The sequence below is a fragment of the Trichoderma harzianum genome (assembly GCF_003025095.1).
Source record: "Trichoderma harzianum CBS 226.95 unplaced genomic scaffold M431scaffold_52, whole genome shotgun sequence".
In the NCBI taxonomy this organism is placed as follows: Eukaryota; Fungi; Ascomycota; class Sordariomycetes; order Hypocreales; family Hypocreaceae; genus Trichoderma; species Trichoderma harzianum.
Window position 1 is genome coordinate 6,749 of NW_020209300.1, and position 20,510 is coordinate 27,258.

Genomic DNA, 20,510 nt, shown 5'->3' on the forward strand with positions numbered 1-20,510 from the left:
TAGACGTCCCCCAAGATTAGTCCACCTAAGGACAAACACGCAACCAGCCGTAAACCCTTCTTCTCAGCCAATATTCCGAATGGGATTGCCAAGAGCACCTCAGTCGACAGCTGAACTGCGTCAATGCGGTTCTGGTAATTGCAGAAAATCTCGAAGCTGGGGTAGTCCTCCATGTTTATACGGTCGTAAAGAAGTTTTCTTTTTGCAAGACCCCCGACGAAACGAGAGGTGGAAACCGTGAGGATGAGTATGATGGCGAGAAAGAAAGGTACTCTTTTTGTAGAAAGCAGACGTGGCAGGAGAAAGGGCTGCTGTTCGCCATCTTGGCCAGGAAGTATGTTGTCAGAAGATCTGGACCTTAGTATGCCATCTTCCTTCTCGCATTCTTCGCGTGCTAATCCACTCTCCATTGCGTAGGTGTGTATAAGAGAGAGTGTGTAACTGGCTAGAGTCACTCCCAGCCTACCTGACTTTATAGAGCAAGGCGGGTAGGGGAAGGATGGAGGAGAGCATAGATATTGACGATGTGAATGAGTTCCTGTTTCACAAAGGCGCATTTCTCGTGGGCTAGGCAACGGGCGGGCAAGTTGGACTTATNAGCATAAATAGACAGGTTGCGGTGTCAGAGAACAAACCCCGTCTTCCTTGTTGGGATAACCACTGGTGCCATATGAAATACGAGGAACGAAGGTAAGTGGAGCGTTACGCTGAACACGAGTGGCCACTGTCGACATTCGCCGCCAAACTAGGCAACAGAGCCTGTCGATCCATGTCCATGGTATGATCGCTTAAGAAGGAGCACAGCTGATGATGCATGGTGGCTTAAGCCTGGAGCCTGGCCCGAACGCCAATACACTTCGAGGCGGAGATTTGGACACGTTCATGATATTCTGGTGCCATATGCTCGAAAGTTACTCCCTCGTTGCGAGCTGCAAACTAAGTGCACGCTGCACATACTTTCGCTTCCTGTGTGCGCTTGTCTGTCAAAGCTGTTACCATGACGTTCTCAAACCCAACTCAATTAGACCCAAGGACGTTGATGTAGAATAATCGAGAGTAAGCTGAACGGCGGGGACAATGAGGTAAGTGCCAAGAGTAGCGGACGAGACGACACGTACACAGAGAACCAAGCACAAGACAGGTCTGGCGTGTTGTGTCTGCACTGGCCTAGTCCCTTTGGTGCATTCAATGTTGCCTTACGCTCAGGTACTGAAAAATGGCAAAATTCAAGATGTCTACTGCAAGGTCGGCTTGGCATAATAAATTCAGCCCCGTGTGACAGGAGTTCAATCCAAAGCTTGACTGCTCGTTTCCGTAGTCTTTCTTGCACGCTGTTGACATTTGCCTTAGCGCCCGTCACAATGGTTGCCGTGGTCGAAATTCCTGGGCGGCCGGCAACAGCAGGACAGCTTTNAGGAAGGCTGCCCAGGGCCCCCAGTGCCAAGCAAGGAGGCACTGGGGTATAGCGGTAGGCCAACATTNAATCCCAGCCAATTGACCCTTGACCCTGACCCCTCCCTGTCCTTGAGTCAACACCACAGCCCAGAATATCACAAAGGACGGTCGCATTTAATAGTCGTGACCTAACCAGTTAGGTCCGGCCATCGGCCTACCATCCTCAATAAAATCTACTGTATGCACACATACTTTTGTGGGCATTCCTTTTGCTGACTAGGAAACGGTTGTAAATACTGTATATTCAATAGACTAAGCAGGGCAAACGTTCAGAGGACCTCGGAGACTTTCGCAACAAGGCTCGACGATCGTCGCGTTGGAGTCCCTTGAAGACACCAACAATCGCGAATTTTGGGTTGACAAGGGCGCGGGATATTACATGATATATAATAAGTTGCCGCTTGTGACATNGTTAAGGAGAGAAAGCTTGTCTTCATATAGCTACATATTTCAAAAGCTATATTTACATGAAACAAAAATCATGTCCAACATTCATCCGTATCTTTGCGCTTCTATGTACCTGGTGACCCAATGACTCCATTTTGGACCCCAGCCTCCTTTGCTCACCCGGTTATGCGTCGTTTGCTTGAGGAAGCTGCGAAGACCGTTGTTAATAGGCGTCCCACAATAGCCTCATATTATTACTACTACTGTTATTACATTAGCGCTTACTTTTAGGTACATTCAGCTAGGAGCTAGTGCTAACACGTTGTTCTTCGTGCGCCAGGACCCAATTCTTTCCATCTCTCCAGACTCCCCAGAGGGCCGCGAAAGCAAATAACGAAGGCGTCTTGTCTGATAGCTAGTTCAACTTAATCTAACTAAAAAAACATTAAACTACATTATATATCAAGGGTGAAGATGTATTTAAGTCCCTATATATAGAATATACCTGTGCTATANGACCTAACCAGTTAGGTCCGGCCATCGGCCTACCATCCTCAATAAAATCTACTGTATGCACACATACTTTTGTGGGCATTCCTTTTGCTGACTAGGAAACGGTTGTAAATACTGTATATTCAATAGACTAAGCAGGGCAAACGTTCAGAGGACCTCGGAGACTTTCGCAACAAGGCTCGACGATCGTCGCGTTGGAGTCCCTTGAAGACACCAACAATCGCGAATTTTGGGTTGACAAGGGCGCGGGATATTACATGATATATAATAAGTTGCCGCTTGTGACATNGTTAAGGAGAGAAAGCTTGTCTTCATATAGCTACATATTTCAAAAGCTATATTTACATGAAACAAAAATCATGTCCAACATTCATCCGTATCTTTGCGCTTCTATGTACCTGGTGACCCAATGACTCCATTTTGGACCCCAGCCTCCTTTGCTCACCCGGTTATGCGTCGTTTGCTTGAGGAAGCTGCGAAGACCGTTGTTAATAGGCGTCCCACAATAGCCTCATATTATTACTACTACTGTTATTACATTAGCGCTTACTTTTAGGTACATTCAGCTAGGAGCTAGTGCTAACACGTTGTTCTTCGTGCGCCAGGACCCAATTCTTTCCATCTCTCCAGACTCCCCAGAGGGCCGCGAAAGCAAATAACGAAGGCGTCTTGTCTGATAGCTAGTTCAACTTAATCTAACTAAAAAAACATTAAACTACATTATATATCAAGGGTGAAGATGTATTTAAGTCCCTATATATAGAATATACCTGTGCTATAATGTTACGGCTGTTTTAAAGTATATTNTACCTCTCGGAGTACGTAATTACTGTCCAAGCTCCCTGTACTCTAATAAGCCTAATTCCCAAATAGGAGGCCTATATACTAGAAGCTGACTTAACTCTATTAAAGAGATAGTAATTCCTATATGTTCAAGCTGTTAAAGAGCTGGTCAAAATGAGATGTATATTGGGTTGAGTGTCTGGGTGAAAACCGCTAGTCCAGGATAGCGTAATTTGCGTCCTTATAAAGATTACTAAAGCCGGAACTATANAGTCGCAGGGCCTGTTTTTTTTGGAGGCTTGATACTCTAGCTTGGAAGCTTAATAACACTTCCCTATTTAATTGGTTAAATAGTGTTTTTAATTTATGCATGCATTTTTATTTTGCGGTCCCTGTTTTTCTTTGCACCGCTTGAATAGTAATCTTCAGGGGGTAACAAACTTCTGGTGGGAGACCTTAGTACTACCGTATTCCCTTGCAAAATTTGCCTATGGAGATCCCTAGAATTAAATTATGTTTTGATTAAAATATCCAATAGGGTAGCTGGCGAATCCCAGTATGATACTAATAATAACAGCGGCCCACTAGCGAATTTTGCGAGGGAATACAGTAATAAGTAGATTCACTTGCTTACTAATNTCTAATTGATTGGTAAGAAAAGATATAAAAGCGGGTCCACTAGGATAAAATAACTTANACTGTAAAGTAGTACTTATATAAAAATAGTGTCACGACCCAACACGTATAGTCGTAACAACGGGCCTCCCGGGTAGGCAACACCCAGTTCAACTCCGGATGATCCAACCAATAGGATCAAAGTCGTTCTAAGTCAACACAACCACACACAATCCAAGTCATCCACAGTTAACACAATTACAAACGACCTCACCTAGCACAACTAAATATATAAGTTTTATTTATATACTCGTTTAAAATAGTTTAAATAACTAGTTATAAATACAGAACAACGCTTAATTATACCTACAATATATCATCTACTAATTATATAAATAAACCCCTTTTATCCTTATTAATTACCCGCTAATCCAGCCTAGCCTATCCGCTAACATAAACCTAGTACAAGGTTTATCCCTTAGAAATTCCTCTTATACTAACACTATAGGAGCTTAGCTTATTACACATTTACAACTCTTATTTAAAGGTTACCTTAAACCATAGGTAATATTATTATAAGGATACTAAATAGTTAAATTCCACGTACCAGACGTTAGAATAGATTAAGAAAGTATTACCCTAAGTTACAAAAACAGTAATATAAAACTTAAAGAAATACCTAAAGTTAAAATAGCTAGTGAAAATCCTTAACCTTAACTATAACTCTCTTAAGAGTAATAATAGGCTAAAATTCTAGCTCTTAAGGAAGAAATTACTAAACTTAAAGCTAAAAAAAAGGAAAAAGGAAAAATCCTTTAACCTAAGCACCCTAATCCCTATAATAAAGAATCTAAAAATATAAAAAAGTACTTTACTAAACTTAATATTTACTTTAAATACTTTCTAAATACCTTAAAAAATAATAAAAATAAAATAATCTTTACTATTACCTACCTTACTAAAGCAGCCGAAGAATAATTACAACCTATTATATAAGACTTTAAGAAAAATACTTTAAGTAAGTAGAAGACTTAAACCTAAGAAGTCTTTACGTCTTACTAATACTTCTGCAATTAACTTAAGAAATCGTTTAAAACTTTAAATAAAAAATAAAAAGTAGAATAAAAACTCCGATTTATTAAATAAAAAGGATAATACTTTAAGCATACAACTACATTTATATAACTCCTTACTAAGGTTAATTAAACTAAGGATAATAAAAAGGAAGTATACTATATAAGCCTTAAACCCTTAGTTAAGGATAAATTATATAAAGTTAATAAAAAGATAGTAAGCTTTATTAACTATACTTAAATAGTAATTAGCATTAATAATCGCCTCTGGGAAAGGGAGTAAGAAAAAAAAAAGGAAAAATATAAAAATTTTTAATAACCTAAACAAAACTCCTAATAATATACTAACTAAGGAAGGAAGCGTAATATAGCTTTATATAATAATAGAAAACTAAGACCTATAGATCTAAATATTATTAATACCCGCAAGTTTATAGGTAAATATAACTACTATAGTAAAATAAACTATAAAAAAAAGGACTACTGGAAGAAGCATAAGAGATCTAATAATTCTAAGAAGTTTAATAATAATAAAAAAGTTAACAAAGTTTAAGTTAATACTATTAAAACAGTACCCTATAACCTACTTAGTTAAACTAGGTATTATAATAAGCAATACCTTATACATAAAAAAGAAAAGGAAATATTAAACTAGTATCCTAAAGTACCTAAGAAAACGTAGCTAAAATATATTACAGTTAATACTATAACTTCTAAGGAAGTTAGCTAATAAATAATCAACCAGGCCATTAACAATATACCTATAGCTATTACTACCCTAGGAAACGCTAATATAACTTAAGATAAATATAAGGAAGTATAAAACAAAGCCCTTAACGTTTCACCTACAGAAGAAGAAAGGGAATAAGTAGACGCTTTTATCCGTAAATAAAGGGAAAAACCTGGACAGGAGACGGGTTATACTAACCTTAACATCGCAGAACTATGCAAAAACTGTAGATTATAAAAACCCCAGGGACTAAATCACCCCTGCAGATAGAAACCCTCTAACCACAGTTTAAAAAAAACTTAAAAATAAGACCTAAGTAAATTCCAACAGATGCTTAAACAGCATAAAATTACCCAGCGACAAGCGCCAAGTAATAACAGGTTAGCGGAGCACGCTAACGTAAATCCCTACTACCCTATTATAACCAGAGATTAATTCCTTAAATAGGAAGAAATACAGCTTATATATAATACCCTATTTACGGAAGACTGTAGGCATCTAATAGTAAAATAATACTATAAAATACTCTATAAAGAACACTAGGAATAAAAGATTTACGATTAGTACCTCTGGATCTAATATAAAAACCTATATAATAAAATTTATATAAAAATTAATCTAGATTAGTACCCTAACTAAGGATATAGATAATACCTTAACTACAAGGTTAAAGAATAGTATATATAAAGGGAAGCCTGTTCTAAAAACAACCCCCTGTAATGTAAAAACAAATATTATAAAAAGCATTACAAAGAAAAAGAAAAATATATTTAACTCTAACATTAGTTATACCGTAACGGATTTAACTTCAAAACCTATAATAAAGGTAATACCTATAAAAAGAATATTAAACGCTTTTATAAATACTATATTAACAAAATCAACACTAATAAGTACTAATAGTACCAAAAACTCTGACAATAACAAAAACAACAATAAATAAGCAAGGATCTTAATATTATCACTAAGGACAACTATAATCCTAATTAAAAAAAGGATATATAAATTAATATAGTTAAGATAACTAAAATAAAGAAATTTAAAATTAATATATAACTTAATAATAGTACTATTACTACATATATTAACAGCGGAGTAGACTATAATTTAATCTTACTATAACTAATTAAGGAACTATAAATCCCTACCTAACGGAAGAAATAAGCACTATAAATTATAAGTATTACAGAAGCAGAAGTAGAAGAAGGACTTATTAAATATAAGACTAATTATCTCCCTATAACTATTAACGGAAATACCTATAATATCTAATTTAGTATTCTAAATATACTAAAAGATAATATTTTTTTAGGCTATTCCTAGTTATTTAATAATAACCCTATTATCCAATAAAAGACTAAGAAGGTCTATTAAAATATTAAGGATATACCTAAATATTAACTATACTAAAGGGAACAAAAGGGTAAAGCTATACCGCCGGAAGACCTAGAATCCTCTATACTAATTATAAAGAAAACAAAAACAATCAGGTTTAAAAAAAACAAATTACCGGTACTACTATAATATAATAAACAACGTAAGAAAGCAGAACGCATCTGCATTAACAGAATCACGACATAATTCAAAAACAAGCTAGTAGTACTTAATAATACACTAAGTAAAGTATAAGAAAAAGAGGAATTAGAAAAACTTAATAATACTCTTGCTAAAATACCTTACTAATATAGGAAGTTCCGAAAACTATATAAGGTAATATTAAACACTAGGTTACTACTATACTTACAGTAGGACTACTACATTAAGTTAGTAAATAAAAAATAACCTAAGACCTATAAGATTTACAACCTTAATAAAAAAGAGCTTAAAACTCTAAAGGAATAGTTAAATAAGCAACTGGAAAAAGAATATATTTAAGTTTCTAATTTATTAGTAAAATACCCTGTAATATTTATACTAAAGAAAAACGGGAAGTTATAACTAATTATTAACTACCGACAACTTAATAAAATTACTATTAAAGATTAAATACCGCTACTACTAATCTCCGAAATTAAAAATAGGCTAGCTATTATAAAATAGTTTACAGCTTTTAACTTAAAAGGAGCCTATAACCTTATTTAAATTAAAGAAGGAGATAAATAGAAAACGGTATTTAGAATATACTATAGGCTATTTAAATATTTAATTATACCCTTCGGACTTACTAATATATTAGCTATATTCTAAAGAATAATTAATAAAGTCCTTAAGGAATACATTAATAAGTTTATTATCATCTACCTTAATAATATACTAATCTACTCTAATACCTTAAAAAAGCATAAATAATATATATATTAAGTCTTAGAAATACTATAAATAGTAAACTTACTAGTAGAACCAGAGAAATACCAGTTCTATATCCAGAAAGTCAACTTTTTAAAATACATTATCTTACCGGGATAAATTAAAATAAACTCTGCTAAAATAGCAGCTATTAAGGAATAAAAGGTCCTCGAAACCGTAAAAGAAGTATAAAGCTTCCTTAGTCTAGCGAATTACTACCGAAGGTTTATTAAAAACTATAGTAAAATTATAATACTACTTACGGATCTTACTAAAAAGGATCCTAACGATAAAGTTAAGAAGAATTAACTAATTAAATATATAGGGAAGGCCCTAGAAGCCTTTAAAACGCTCCAAAAAGCTATTACTAGCGCACCAGTACTACAAATATATAACCCTAAGAGGCCCGTTATTATTAAAACGGACGCCTTAAACTACGTAATCAGAGGGGTTCTTAGCTAATGAAATAATAAAGGAATACTACATCTAGTAGCCTTCTTCTCTAAGAAACTCTATAGCCTTAAATTATAATATTCCACATATAACCAAGTGTAACAAGCTGAGCTCCTATAGTATTAGTATAAGAGGAATTCCCAAGGGACAAACCTTATACTAGGTTTATATTAGCGGAAAGGCCAGGCTGGACTAGCGGGCAATTAACAAAGATAAAAGGGGTTTATTTACATAACTAATAAATAATACTCTGTAGGTATAATTAAGCATTATTCTATATTTACAACTAGCTATTTAAACTATTCTAAACAAGCGTTATAAAATAAATATATAGTATAAAGCTTACTTAAGCTTACTCGTTCTAGAGTAAGCTGGTTTCCTATTTAGGAAGTGGCTTACCTTAGCTTACTTGCGGTCGCGTAAGCTGTTTTACGATTAGTCCTTCGGCCCATTATAGTTCCGTGGTGCCTACCCTATAGGCCTGCTGTTACAACTATAAATATATTAGTTTATAATACAGTATTCCCCTCCTGTTAGTTTTATCCTTAAGGCCTAAACTGCTACCTACATAAGCATTACAGCCCCCTTGTTGCTTTAGGTAAGTACTTTTCTTCCTTTAATTACTATTATGTCTAACCGTGTAGAAAAGCCTAAATCTAAGTCTACGGAGAAACGTTATTCTTACGCGGCTTTTATTCGTTCTTTTAGTTTCGAGGTGTCGCCTTGTTTTCGTTATCTAGGCAAGCGACCTTGTCTGGCTATTAAAGGTGGCAACTCGTGCGCCTATTGTTACTATCTAGGTCGTTCGTGTAATAGCTCTTTCGTTCCTATGTCTTCTCGTAAGTGTAGCGTTTTCTTATTAGGTTGCCGTGCTGACATTATTCTAGTTAACCATATCACGGAGGAGCTTAAGCGGCTAAAGCGTTAGGAAGAGCTTGCAGAGGAGGCGTTAATTGCCTAACAGAAACGTTATAAGGAACTTCTTACTTAGCAGAAGGCGGAGCGTAACAAAGCCTTAGCTTGTTTTATAAGGCTACGGAAGCTGCGTCGTTTACTTCATACTTATAGTATAGAGATAGTAAATCATAGATTAAGCGCCGAGGAGATAGAGGAGGCGGATCATTAGGAAGAGGAAGAGAGGTAGGCTAAGCTGGCTTATGTACAGCGCGAGGAGGCGCAGCTTCTTTACAACGTATAGTTTATAAGCGGGGTTAAGTAGCCTTCCTTAGGTACTAATTTAGTATTCTTAGGTTTAGATCCTCTTACCTTATTAAAGGGTGCTCCCTTATTATTTTCCTAGGTTTTACAAAGTATTTTAGTTCTTCCCGTATTTATTCTTATCTTACTTATAGTTATTTACGGAGTTTGTTTTAGAAGGTTTTTAGGGCAGTGCTAGTGTATTTAAAATTACTTTCTGGTTCCCAGCTGTCTACGTTTCTATTATATTCTTTTTATTCTACTAGGTATTAAAGTTTACTAGTTACTTTATTTATTTTTAGTAATATTATTTTATTAACCTTATATTTAAGTTCTTTGCCTTTAATAACGATTTTATCCCTAATAAGTTTTCCTATGTCTTTGTCTATTAGTGCTTTTTTTAATAGTAAGATATAAAAAATCGGGTGTACTGGTTTTCCTTGTTTATTTAGTTATTCTAGGAGGTCTAGTTTATAATTAACTTTACTAATTTTCTTTAAGATTTTATAAGGCCCGACTTTCTTATAGTCTAGCTTATTACTTAGCCTATTTATTTTAATATTAGTTTATTTTTCTCCTTGAGTATATTAAAGTAGGTAGACTATATCTCCTTCCTAAAGGGTTAGTCCTTTAAGCCTTTTTTTATTTACGTACTTCCTTATGCATTCTTACATAAGTTTAAGTTGCGCACGCAGTTTTTAGTATAGTTCTTTAAGCTTATCTACCTTAAGCATAGTTTTCTATACGTTTTCTTCTTTTTATAGTATTTAATATACTTGCGGGTGGTATCCCTTATTAGCGTAAAATAGCAAGAGTTTTATTAATTTCAAAACTGAATTATTATAGGAGAATTCTACGTTAAGTAAGTACTTAACCTAGTTATTCTAATTAAAGTTAATGTAACTTTGTAAGTATACTTTAATAATCTGGTTAGTGCATTTTATTTATCCATCCGTTTGTAGGTAGTAAGCGGTACTGGCCTTATGGTTTATCCCTATTCTTACTATAGCGCTTTGCCAGTATTTAAATATAAACGTTAATCCTCTATCGGAAATAATATCCGCAGGTAATCTATATTTTAAGGCTATATACTTTTATATTATATAGCTTAATTCTTCTGCTGTACTGCCTTTTTTATATAAAATAAAGATACCTTATTTCATTAATCTATTAATAATAATAAAGATACTATTATATACTATATTTATTATTAGTTCCTTTAATAATAGTAATTTAATAATATAATTAAATAAAATAAAGCTCTAAGGGTACTTTAGTACTAGTAATAGTTACAGTTTACCATAAGGTTTTTATCGACTAGACTTTATTTTTATATATAAAACGTATAATTAAATAATTCCTTTAATAACTTTCTTTATACTTATAAAGGTATAGTACTATTATACTTATTATAGTATTTTAATAACTCCCTTATATCTATGTAGCAGATACTCGTAAACCGTCTTCGTTATTTCTTTCTGCAGTAATTCTAATACCTAGATTTTATTATTCCAATATAAAATTCCTTCTGTAAATATTACATCTTCAGGGAATTAATCTAGTGTCCAGTTGCTAACTTTATCTTTAATTTTATTAAGGATAGGGTTTCCGTCTTTAATTATAAAAAAGGTATTAATAGCTACTAGTTTATAGTAGCCTTCTACCGTTTCTTAAAATATTAGCGAGGTAAGTTTCAGTATTAGTTCAAAGTAGTTTTTTTTATAACTAAGAGCGTCTGCTTAACTATTTTCTAATCCTTTACAGGGTATAATTTCAAAGTCATACTTAGCTATAAGCCTAAGATACTTTTCTTACTGGGTAAAGATATCTATTTCTTTTATAGCTAGGCTTGTAAGATTCTTATAATCGGAATACATAGTAATCTTATGCTCGTTGCTTAATAAATATAATCTCTATTTTTTAAATACTTTAAAAATAGCTATAAATTCTTAGTTATAGGTAGAATATTATAATTCAGGTCCGTGGAGTTTCTTAGAGAAGAAGGCTACTGGATATAGTATCCCTTTATTATCTCATTAGCTAAAAACTCCTCCGATTACGTAGTTTAAGGCATCCGTTTTAATAATAACAGGCTTCTTTAGATTATATATTTATAGTACTAGTGCACTAGTAATAGCTTTTTAGAGCGCTTTAAAGGCTTCTAGGGCCTTCCTTATATATTTAATCAGTTAATTCTTCTTAACCTTATCGTTAAGATCCTTTTTGGTAAGATCCGTAAGTGGTATTATAATTTTACTATAGTTCCTAATAAACCTTCGGTAGTAGTTCGCTAGACTAAGGAAGCTCTATACTTCCTTTACAGTTTCAAAGACCTTTTATTCCTTAATAGCTGCTATCTTAGCAGGGTCTATTTTAATTCGTCCTAGTAAGATAATATATCCTAAAAAGTTAACTTTTTAAATATAGAATTAATATTTCTCTAGTTCCACTAGTAAGTTTACTGCTTACAGTATTTCTAAGACTTAATATATATATCGCTTATGCTCTTCCAAGGTATTAAAGTAGATTAGTATATTATTAAGGTAGATAATAACGAACTTATTAATATATTCCTTAAGGACTTTGTTAATTATTTTTTAAAACGTAGCTGGTGTATTAGTAAGTTTAAAGGGTATAATTAAATATTTAAATAATCCATAGTATATTCTAAATGCTATTTTCCATTTATTTTCTTTTTTAATTTAAATAAGGTTATAGGCTTTTTTTAGGTTAAAAGCTATAAACTATTTTACAATTACTAACCTATCTTTAATTTTAGAGATTAATAGCAGTAGTATTTAATCCTTAATAGTAATCTCATTAAGTTATTAATAGTTAATAACTAGTTGTAACTTTCTATTTTTTTTTAGTATAAATATTACAGGGTATCCTATTAATAAATTAAATACTTAGATATATCCTTTTTCTAGTTATTTATCTAACTATTCCCTTAAAGTCTTAAGTTCTTTTTCGTTAAGGTTGTAAATCTTATAGGTCTTAGGTTGTTTCCCATCTATCAGCTTAATAAAGTAGTCCTATTGCAAGTGTAGTAGTAACCTAGTGTCTAGCGTTACCTTATATAGTTTTTTATACTTTCTATACTAGCAAGGTATTTTAGCAAGGGTATTTTCAAGTTCTCCTAATTCCTCTTTTTCTTATACCTTACTTAGTGCCTCGTTAAGTACTACTAGCTCGTCCTTAAATTATATTATAATTCTATTAATGCAGATATATTCTACTTTCTTACGTCGTTTATTATATTATCGTAGTACTAATAATTTATTTTCTTTAAACCTAACTATTTTCGTTTTCTTTATAATTAATGCAGAGGATTCTAGTTCTTCCGGCGGCGTAGCTTTACCCTTTTATTCTCTCTAGTATAATTAATATTTAGGTATATCCTTAATATCCTAATAGATCTTCTTAGTCTTTTATTAAATAATAGGGTTATTATTAAGTAACTAGGGATAATTTAAAAGGATATTATCTTTTAGTATATCTAAAATACTAAATTAAACATTATAGGTATTTCTATTAATAATTACGGGGAGATAATTAGTCTTATATTTAATAAGTCCTTCTTCTATTTCTACTTCTATAACGCTTATAATTTATAATGCTTATTCCTTTCTTTAAACGGGGATTTACAATTCCTTAATTAGTCGTAGTAAGATTAGGTTACAGTTTACTCCGCTGTTAATATATACAGTAATAGTACTGTTATTAAGTTACGTATTAATTCTAAGTTTCTTTATTCCAGTTATCTTAATTATATTAATTTATATATCCTTTTTCTAATTAGGGTTATAGTTATCTTTAGTAATAATATTAAAATCCTTACTTATTTATCGTCGTTTTTATTATTATCGGAGTTTTCGGTATTATTAGCATTTATTAATATTAATTTTATTAATATAGTATTTATAAAAGCGTTTAATATCCTTTTTATAGGTATTACCCTTGTCGTAGGTCTTAAAGTTAAATCTATTACGGTATAACCAGTGTTAGAGTTAGATATACTTTTCTTTTTCTCTGTAATACTTTCTATAATATTCGTCCTTATATTATAAGGGGTTGGTTTTAGGATAGGCTTCCTTCTATATATACTATTCTTTAACCTTATAGTTAAGGTGCTGTCCGCATCCTTAGTTAGGGCACTAATCTAGATTAATTTCTATGTAATTTTTATTATACAGGTTTCTGTATTAGATCCAGAGGTGTTAATTATAAATCTTTTATTCCTAGTGTTTTTTATATAGTATTTTATAGCATTATTTTACTATTAAATACCTACAGTCTTTTATAAATAAGGTATTATACATAAGCTATATTTCTTCCTATTTAAGGAATTAATCTCTGGTTATAATAAAGTAGTAGGGGTTTATATTAGCGCATTCCGCTAACCTATTATTACTTAGCGCTTGTCGCTAGGTAATTCTATACTATTTAAGCATCTGTTGGAATTCGCTTAAGTCATACATTTCTGTCCCTTCTAAGTCGTAGTTAGAGGGTTCCTATCTACAGGGGTAGTTTAGTCCCTGGGGTTTTCGTAATCCGTAGTTCGCGTATAGTTCTAAGATATTAAGGTCGGTGTATCCTTAATTTTTCCTATGCTCTTCTTCCTATCTATAAATAAAGGTATTTTCTTATTCCTTCTCTTCTTCTGTAAGTGGAATATTAAGGGCTTTAGCTTATACCCTGTCGGCTTTATATTTTTCCTAAGTTATAGGGGTAGGCTAGTTACTGTTAATCCTATCTTCTAGTTATTGTTTAGCTTCTTCGGAAGTTATAGTATTAACCGTAATTCGTCTTAGCTGCTTCCTCTTAGGTACCTTAGGGTACTACTTCATTATTTCCTTTTCTTTTTTATATATAAGACATTAATCGTTATAGCAGCTGGTTTAACTAAGTAAGTTGTAAGGTACGGTTTCGATAATGTCAATCTAAACCTTATTAAACTTCTTATTCTCGTAGGTGGATTTTCTAGAATTGTCGGGTTTCCTATGTTTACTTCAGTAGTCCTTTTCCTTATGGCCTGTTTTACTATAGTAGTTGCATTTACCTATAAACTTACGGGTATTAATAGTATTTAAATCTATTAGTCCTAGTTTCCTATTATTTAATAAGGCTAAGTCGCATTTCTTACTTTAATTAGTATAATATTAGAGGCGGTAGTGTACTTTGTTATTTCCTCCTTTTTCAGCTTGCTTTTCTTTCCGTCGTTTAAATTATCGGTCATCAATATAACTAGCCTTTTTAAAGAGTGCTTTAAATATAGCCAGAAGATCGTCTTATGCTAGTTTATCTTTTACTTCCGATTTTAGTCCTTAGTAGTATAATATCTTCTTAGCCGCATCTTTAAGGTCTGTTTTAGCGCAGATTTAAATAAACTTAGTAGTATATTTAATGCATATGCCTTATTGTCGGAGTTTTAGTAGTGCGTTTTCTACTTCCTTCTTTTTATTAATCTAGCCGAATAGCGCCTTAAGTTAGTCTTTAAATTCTTTATATCTGTCGAAGAGTGCATTAGTAGTAGCCTTTTTTTCAGCTTAGTTATATTACTTAAAGTCTTAAAGGTATAGTTTAAACTAATTCTTAGGTCCTTTAATAAGTCGGCTTCCTACGATGCTGATTTATCATTCCAGCGGGGCTATGGTAGTTAGAAAGTACCTAAAATAGGACCTTATATCCGTAAGGAATCCCTTAATTTTTCATAGGTCCTTATTAAATAGTATTAGCAGAGGTGGCTTAATAATCTCACCTAGTTCCTTCTCGCAGGGACCTCCCTGCTGGCCTTAAGCCGCAGGTAGTTACCCTTATTATTACTGTTAAGCGTTAAGTTATCTATTAAGCATGTTAATAGTGTCTTATTAGTCCCTAATAGTTTGTTCTATGCAGGTAACCAAGGCTTCAAGGTCTAGGAAGCGCTGTTGTACTTTAGCATCGTTAGCCGGTAGTAGTTAAGGGGTCGTAATTCCTTCTATGTTGGGATTTATTTCTTTAAATAAGTCCGAAATTTCGATATTGCTTCTGTATATACTTTAGACTTCACCTTCTTAATCTGTTCTTTCGTCTAGTATATGGAATTCGACTATTTAGTATCTTTGTAGTAATATTACCCGTAGTCTAAGGTAACCTTTAAACAAAAGTTGTAAATATATAATAAACTAAGCTCCTATAGTATTAGTATAAAAGGAATTCCTAAGGGATAAACCTTATACTAGGTTTATATTAGCGGAAAGGCCAGGCTGGACTAGCGGGCAATTAATAAAGATAAAAGGGGTTTGTTTATACAACTAGTAGATAATACTCTGTAGGTATAATTAAGTATTATTCTGTATTTACAACTAGCTATCTAAATTATTCTAAACGAGCGTTGTAAAATGAATATATAGTATAAAGCTCACTCGAGCTCACTCGTTCTGGAGTAAGCTGGTTTCCTATTTAGGAAGTGGCTCACCTTAGCTCACTTGCAGTCGCGTAAGCCGTTCTACAATTAGTCCTTCGGCCCATCATAGTTCCGTGGTGCCTACCCTATAGGCCTGCTGTTGCAACTATAAATGTGTTGGTTCATAACACCAAGAACTTATAGCTATCTTTAAAGTATTTAAAGAATGGAGATTATACCTATTAGGTAACAAATATAAAATCACTATATATTTTAATTATAAGAATCTTATAAGCCTAGCTACAAAGGAAATAAATATCTTTATACGGTAAAAAAAGTATCTTAGGCTTATAGCTAAGTACAACTTTAAGATTATACCCTGTAAAGGATCAGAAAATAGTTAAGCAAATACTTTTAGCTACAGAGAAGACTACTTTAAACTAATACTAAAACTTACCTTGCTAATGTTTTAAGAAACAGCAGAAGGCTACTATAAACTAATAGCTATTAATACCCTCTTTATAATTAAAGACGGAAACCCTATCCTTAATAAAATTAAGGATAAAGTTAGTAACTAAATATTAGATTAATTCTCTAAGGATATAACCCTTACTAAAGGAATTCCCTATAGAAATAAAAAAATCTAGGCACTAGGATTACTACAGAAAGAAGTAATAAAGATAGTCTATAAGCATCCGCTACACAAACACAAGGGAGTTACTAAAACACTATAATAAGTATAATAGTACTATACCTTCATAAGTATAAAGAAAGTCATTAAAAAAATTATTCAATTATATATCTTATACGCAAAAACAAAGTCTAATTAACAAAAACCTTATAGTAAACTACAACTATTACTAATACTAAAGCACCCTTAAAGCTTTATTTTATTTAATTATATTATTAAGCTACTACTATTAAAGGAGCTTATAATAAATATAATATATAATAGTATCTTCATTATTATTAATAAATTAACAAAATAAGGAATCTTTATCCTATATAAGGAAGGCAGTATAGTAGAAGAATTAGGCTATATAATACAAAAGTATATAGCCTTAAAATATAAATTACCTATAGAAATTATTTCTAACAGAGGATTAACATTTATATCCAAATACTAGTAAAGCGCTATAATAAAAATAAAAACAAACTATAAAACTAGTACCGCTTACTACCCTTAAATAAATAAATAAATAAAATACGCTAACTAAATCGTTAAAGTATACTTACAAAGTTATATTAACTTTAACTAAAACAACTAGGTTAAGTACTTACTAAACGCAGAATTCTCCTATAATAATTCAATTTTAGAATTAATAAAGCTTTTACTATTTTACGCTAATAAAGGATACTACCTATAAGTATATAAAATACTGCAAAAAAGAAAAAATATATAAAAAGCTATACTTAAAGTAGATAAGCTTAAGGAATTATACTAAGAACTACGCATATAATTTAAACTTATGTAAAAACATATAAAAAAGTATATGGATAGGAAAAGGCTTAGAGAACTAACCCTTTAGGAGGGAGATATAGTCTACCTACTTTAATATACTTAAGGAGAAAAATAAGCTAATATTAAAATAAATAGGCTAAGTAATAAACTAGACTATAGAAAAGTCAGGCCTTATAAAATTTTAAAGAAAATTAGCAAAGTTAACTACGAACTAGACCTCCTAGAGCAACTAAGTAAACGAAGAAAACTAATACACCCGATTTTTCACATCTCACTATTAAAAAAAACACTAATAAATAAAAATATAGAAAAACTTATTAAAGATAAAATTATTATTAAAGGTAAAGAACTTAAATATAAGGTTAATAAAATAATATTACTAAAAATAAATAAAGTAACTAGTAAACTCTAATACCTAGTAGAATAAAAAGAATACAATAGGGACGTAGACAGCTAGGAATTAGAAAGCAATTTTAAATACGCTAGCATTACTTTAAAAACCTTCTAAAACAAACTCCGTAAACAATTATAAGTAAGATAAGAATAAATATAGGAAGAACTAAAACACCCTGCAAAACCTAAGAAGATAATAAAGGAACACCCCTTATTAAGATAAAAAAATCGAGATCTAAGAACCCTAAATTAACGTTAAAAGAAGACCAGTTAACACTAGTAGGTAGCGGACCTAAGGAGTTAAAAAGCCTAGCCTCTTCCTCCTAAACCTACACTAACTTAGCCTAATGCTCTATCTTAGCTTAATAATCAGCAGCCTCCAACTCCTTTAATAACTTAAATTTATAAAAAACTATCTCCGCAGCTTTTTTACGCAACTACTACTCTTACTTACGGATATAATAAAGATAAGCTATCGCTTCCTTAAGAGCTTCCTCCGTGTCACGACCCGACTCTTAAGGTCGCAACAAAGGGCCAACAGGTCGGCCGGAACCGGATTAACTATAGGCCGACAGACCAATCAGGACTATTAGCATTCCCTAACAGGAAAGCTAGGAAAGCTAGCTTTCCAAATAATCTACCACAGGAAAGCTAGGAAAGCCAGCTTTCCAACACGATCTAGAATACACAACTGAATATATAAGTTTACTTTATATTACTTATTAGAATACTTAGATAGCCAGTTATTATTACAGCGTTTACAATACAATCAGATTAGAACTTAGACATTTACTCTTATTCGTATTACTAGCTGGTGATAAGATTACCTATTACCGACCTAATCGCTCCGCCAACATAAACCATAGAACCACTCTAAGGTTTATCCCTTGGAAACAGCTAACCTATATTAACCTATAGGACCCGGTTCGTCATACAATAACAACTCTTATTCAGACGGTCACCTTGGACCTACGGGCAATAAGACACTAAGAACTCAGCAGCTTATGAGCTTCAGAGTTCCAGACAACGACACTAATTACGAAAGCAAAGCTCAAAGTAATCACGACAGCGACATCGAGCTTGAAGACACGTTAGCCGAAAACATAGCCAATCAAGCTGATTACGACAAACTAAAGGCTGAGTTTAAAGCTCTCAAGACACAGCTTCAGGACCTCTAAGATAGGAAAAGAGAGAAGGGTGAGGTTATTAAACTAACAAAGCCCGAACCCTTTGATAGAGATCCACGCAAGATAGACAAGTTCTTTTCAGAACTTTCAACCTATTTCGGATACTTTCCTCATACCCTAAGGGACGACGAAGATAGAGTTATCTTCGCAGGCAGCCGCCTTACAGAAGACGCTGAAACATGGTTCCGACCTATTATGCAGAATTACGAAGAAGGAAAGATTGACTTAAAGAAGCTTAAAACGTAAACCGAAGAAATCTATACTAAGTATACGGAATTTCAGAAATAACTTAGAAAGTCCTTTAGCACTGTGGATAAATAACGAGAGGCTGAGTAAGAACTTCGTTTTATTACCTAAAAAGGACTACTAAGTAAGTATACTTCAACCTTCCTACGCCTGTTAACTAAAGTCAACTAGACTAAGGAAATAAAGAAAGAAGTCTACTACAACAGTATAAAACCTAAAGTTAAAGATAAACTCTTTAAAATTAACCGTAAGGAAATAACCTTCATCGACTATACCTAAAAAGCTATTGAAATCGACAATCGCAATTAGGAACGACAGAAAGAACAGAAGCGAGAAAAAAACGGAAACTTCCATAACGTCCAACCCAAGCAAACTCAAAAACACCAAGCTAACTAAGGAAAGAAGCAAAACAATTATATTACTTCTTCTAATAATAGACGGCCAGGGCCGATGGACCTTAGCACCATTAAGGCATAACACAAGAATGTTAAATACTATAATTATAGGGAAAAGGGATACGTAAAGAAATACTACCAAGCTCCTAGAAAAAACGGCAATAAAAAATTCACACCCATCCCAAAGCCTAAGGAAAACCAAACTATTAATACTATAAGACCTTTAGTAGACTACAACGTACTACACTTCTCAGCATACTACAACAATAACTATCAAACCTATCGTAGTAATAAGCAAAGTTCTAGATAATATCCCAAGGGGCATACCCAAACCTTAAACATACTTAAAGAAATCACCCAAACGCACCCAGAAGAGAATAGGATAGCAGAACAAAACACAGCGTCCCTAACGTAATATAACCCTTGCGAAGGATTAACGCAAGAAGAAGTCGATGACCGTATGTGCAACTAATGTAGGTCAGTGGAACCCAAAAGCATTTACCACCCCTGTAAAATAACTACAGTAGACTAGGAATAATATAAAGATTAATACAGAATCTAAAGTATTATTAAAGAAAATAAATACTACGACGAAATCATATAATAAAAAGAACTTAAGGACCAACAGAAACTCCTTAAACAATAGGGATAGATTAAACAGATTAATCTAAGTACCGCCTACGACCGGATCCAATTACCCGGAAATCGGTTTCAACAATACATTAAGACCAACGCAGACAAATACCTAATAGCTAAGATACTAAAATCGATCCTATACTACGTTAACAACATCCTACTCACTGACCAATGTAACAAAGCTAACATTATCAACTGCAAGCTATTACTATATAAACAATATACTATAATTAAACTTCAGGAATAGCACAAAGACCACGGGGCTAAAGAATATAAACAAAAAGAATTCACGCTCTACAACAAAGATCGTT

General features: G+C 32.7%; 3 protein-coding genes across 3 annotated transcripts in view; 2 read left to right on the plus strand and 1 right to left on the minus strand.

The window, feature by feature from the left end:
* The window catches only part of M431DRAFT_420472 (hypothetical protein), a gene marked incomplete at its 3' end in the record, with an annotated part of 787 nt that extends 105 nt beyond the window's left edge, over positions 1-682 (minus strand). The window contains exon 1 of the mRNA XM_024915013.1: positions 1-682. This exon is cut by the window's left edge and continues 105 nt beyond it. Coding sequence (XP_024767104.1) covers positions 1-557 — 557 coding nt within the window.
* An 8,442-nt stretch (positions 683-9,124) lies between these two features.
* On the plus strand, positions 9,125-18,913 carry M431DRAFT_11748 (hypothetical protein; the record flags this gene model as incomplete). The annotated part of the gene is made up of 2 exons (XM_024912001.1): positions 9,125-9,134; positions 18,654-18,913. The coding sequence occupies 2 exons, from the start codon at positions 9,125-9,127 to the stop codon at positions 18,911-18,913; spliced, it is 270 nt and encodes an 89-aa protein (XP_024767105.1).
* Positions 18,914-18,916: 3 nt separating this feature from the next.
* Positions 18,917-19,168, plus strand: M431DRAFT_102261 (hypothetical protein; the record flags this gene model as incomplete). Its single annotated transcript, XM_024911410.1, has 1 exon — positions 18,917-19,168. A coding segment is annotated over one exon (252 nt), but the record flags the coding sequence as incomplete, so codon positions are not given.
* Between the last annotated feature and the right edge of the window lie 1,342 nt (positions 19,169-20,510).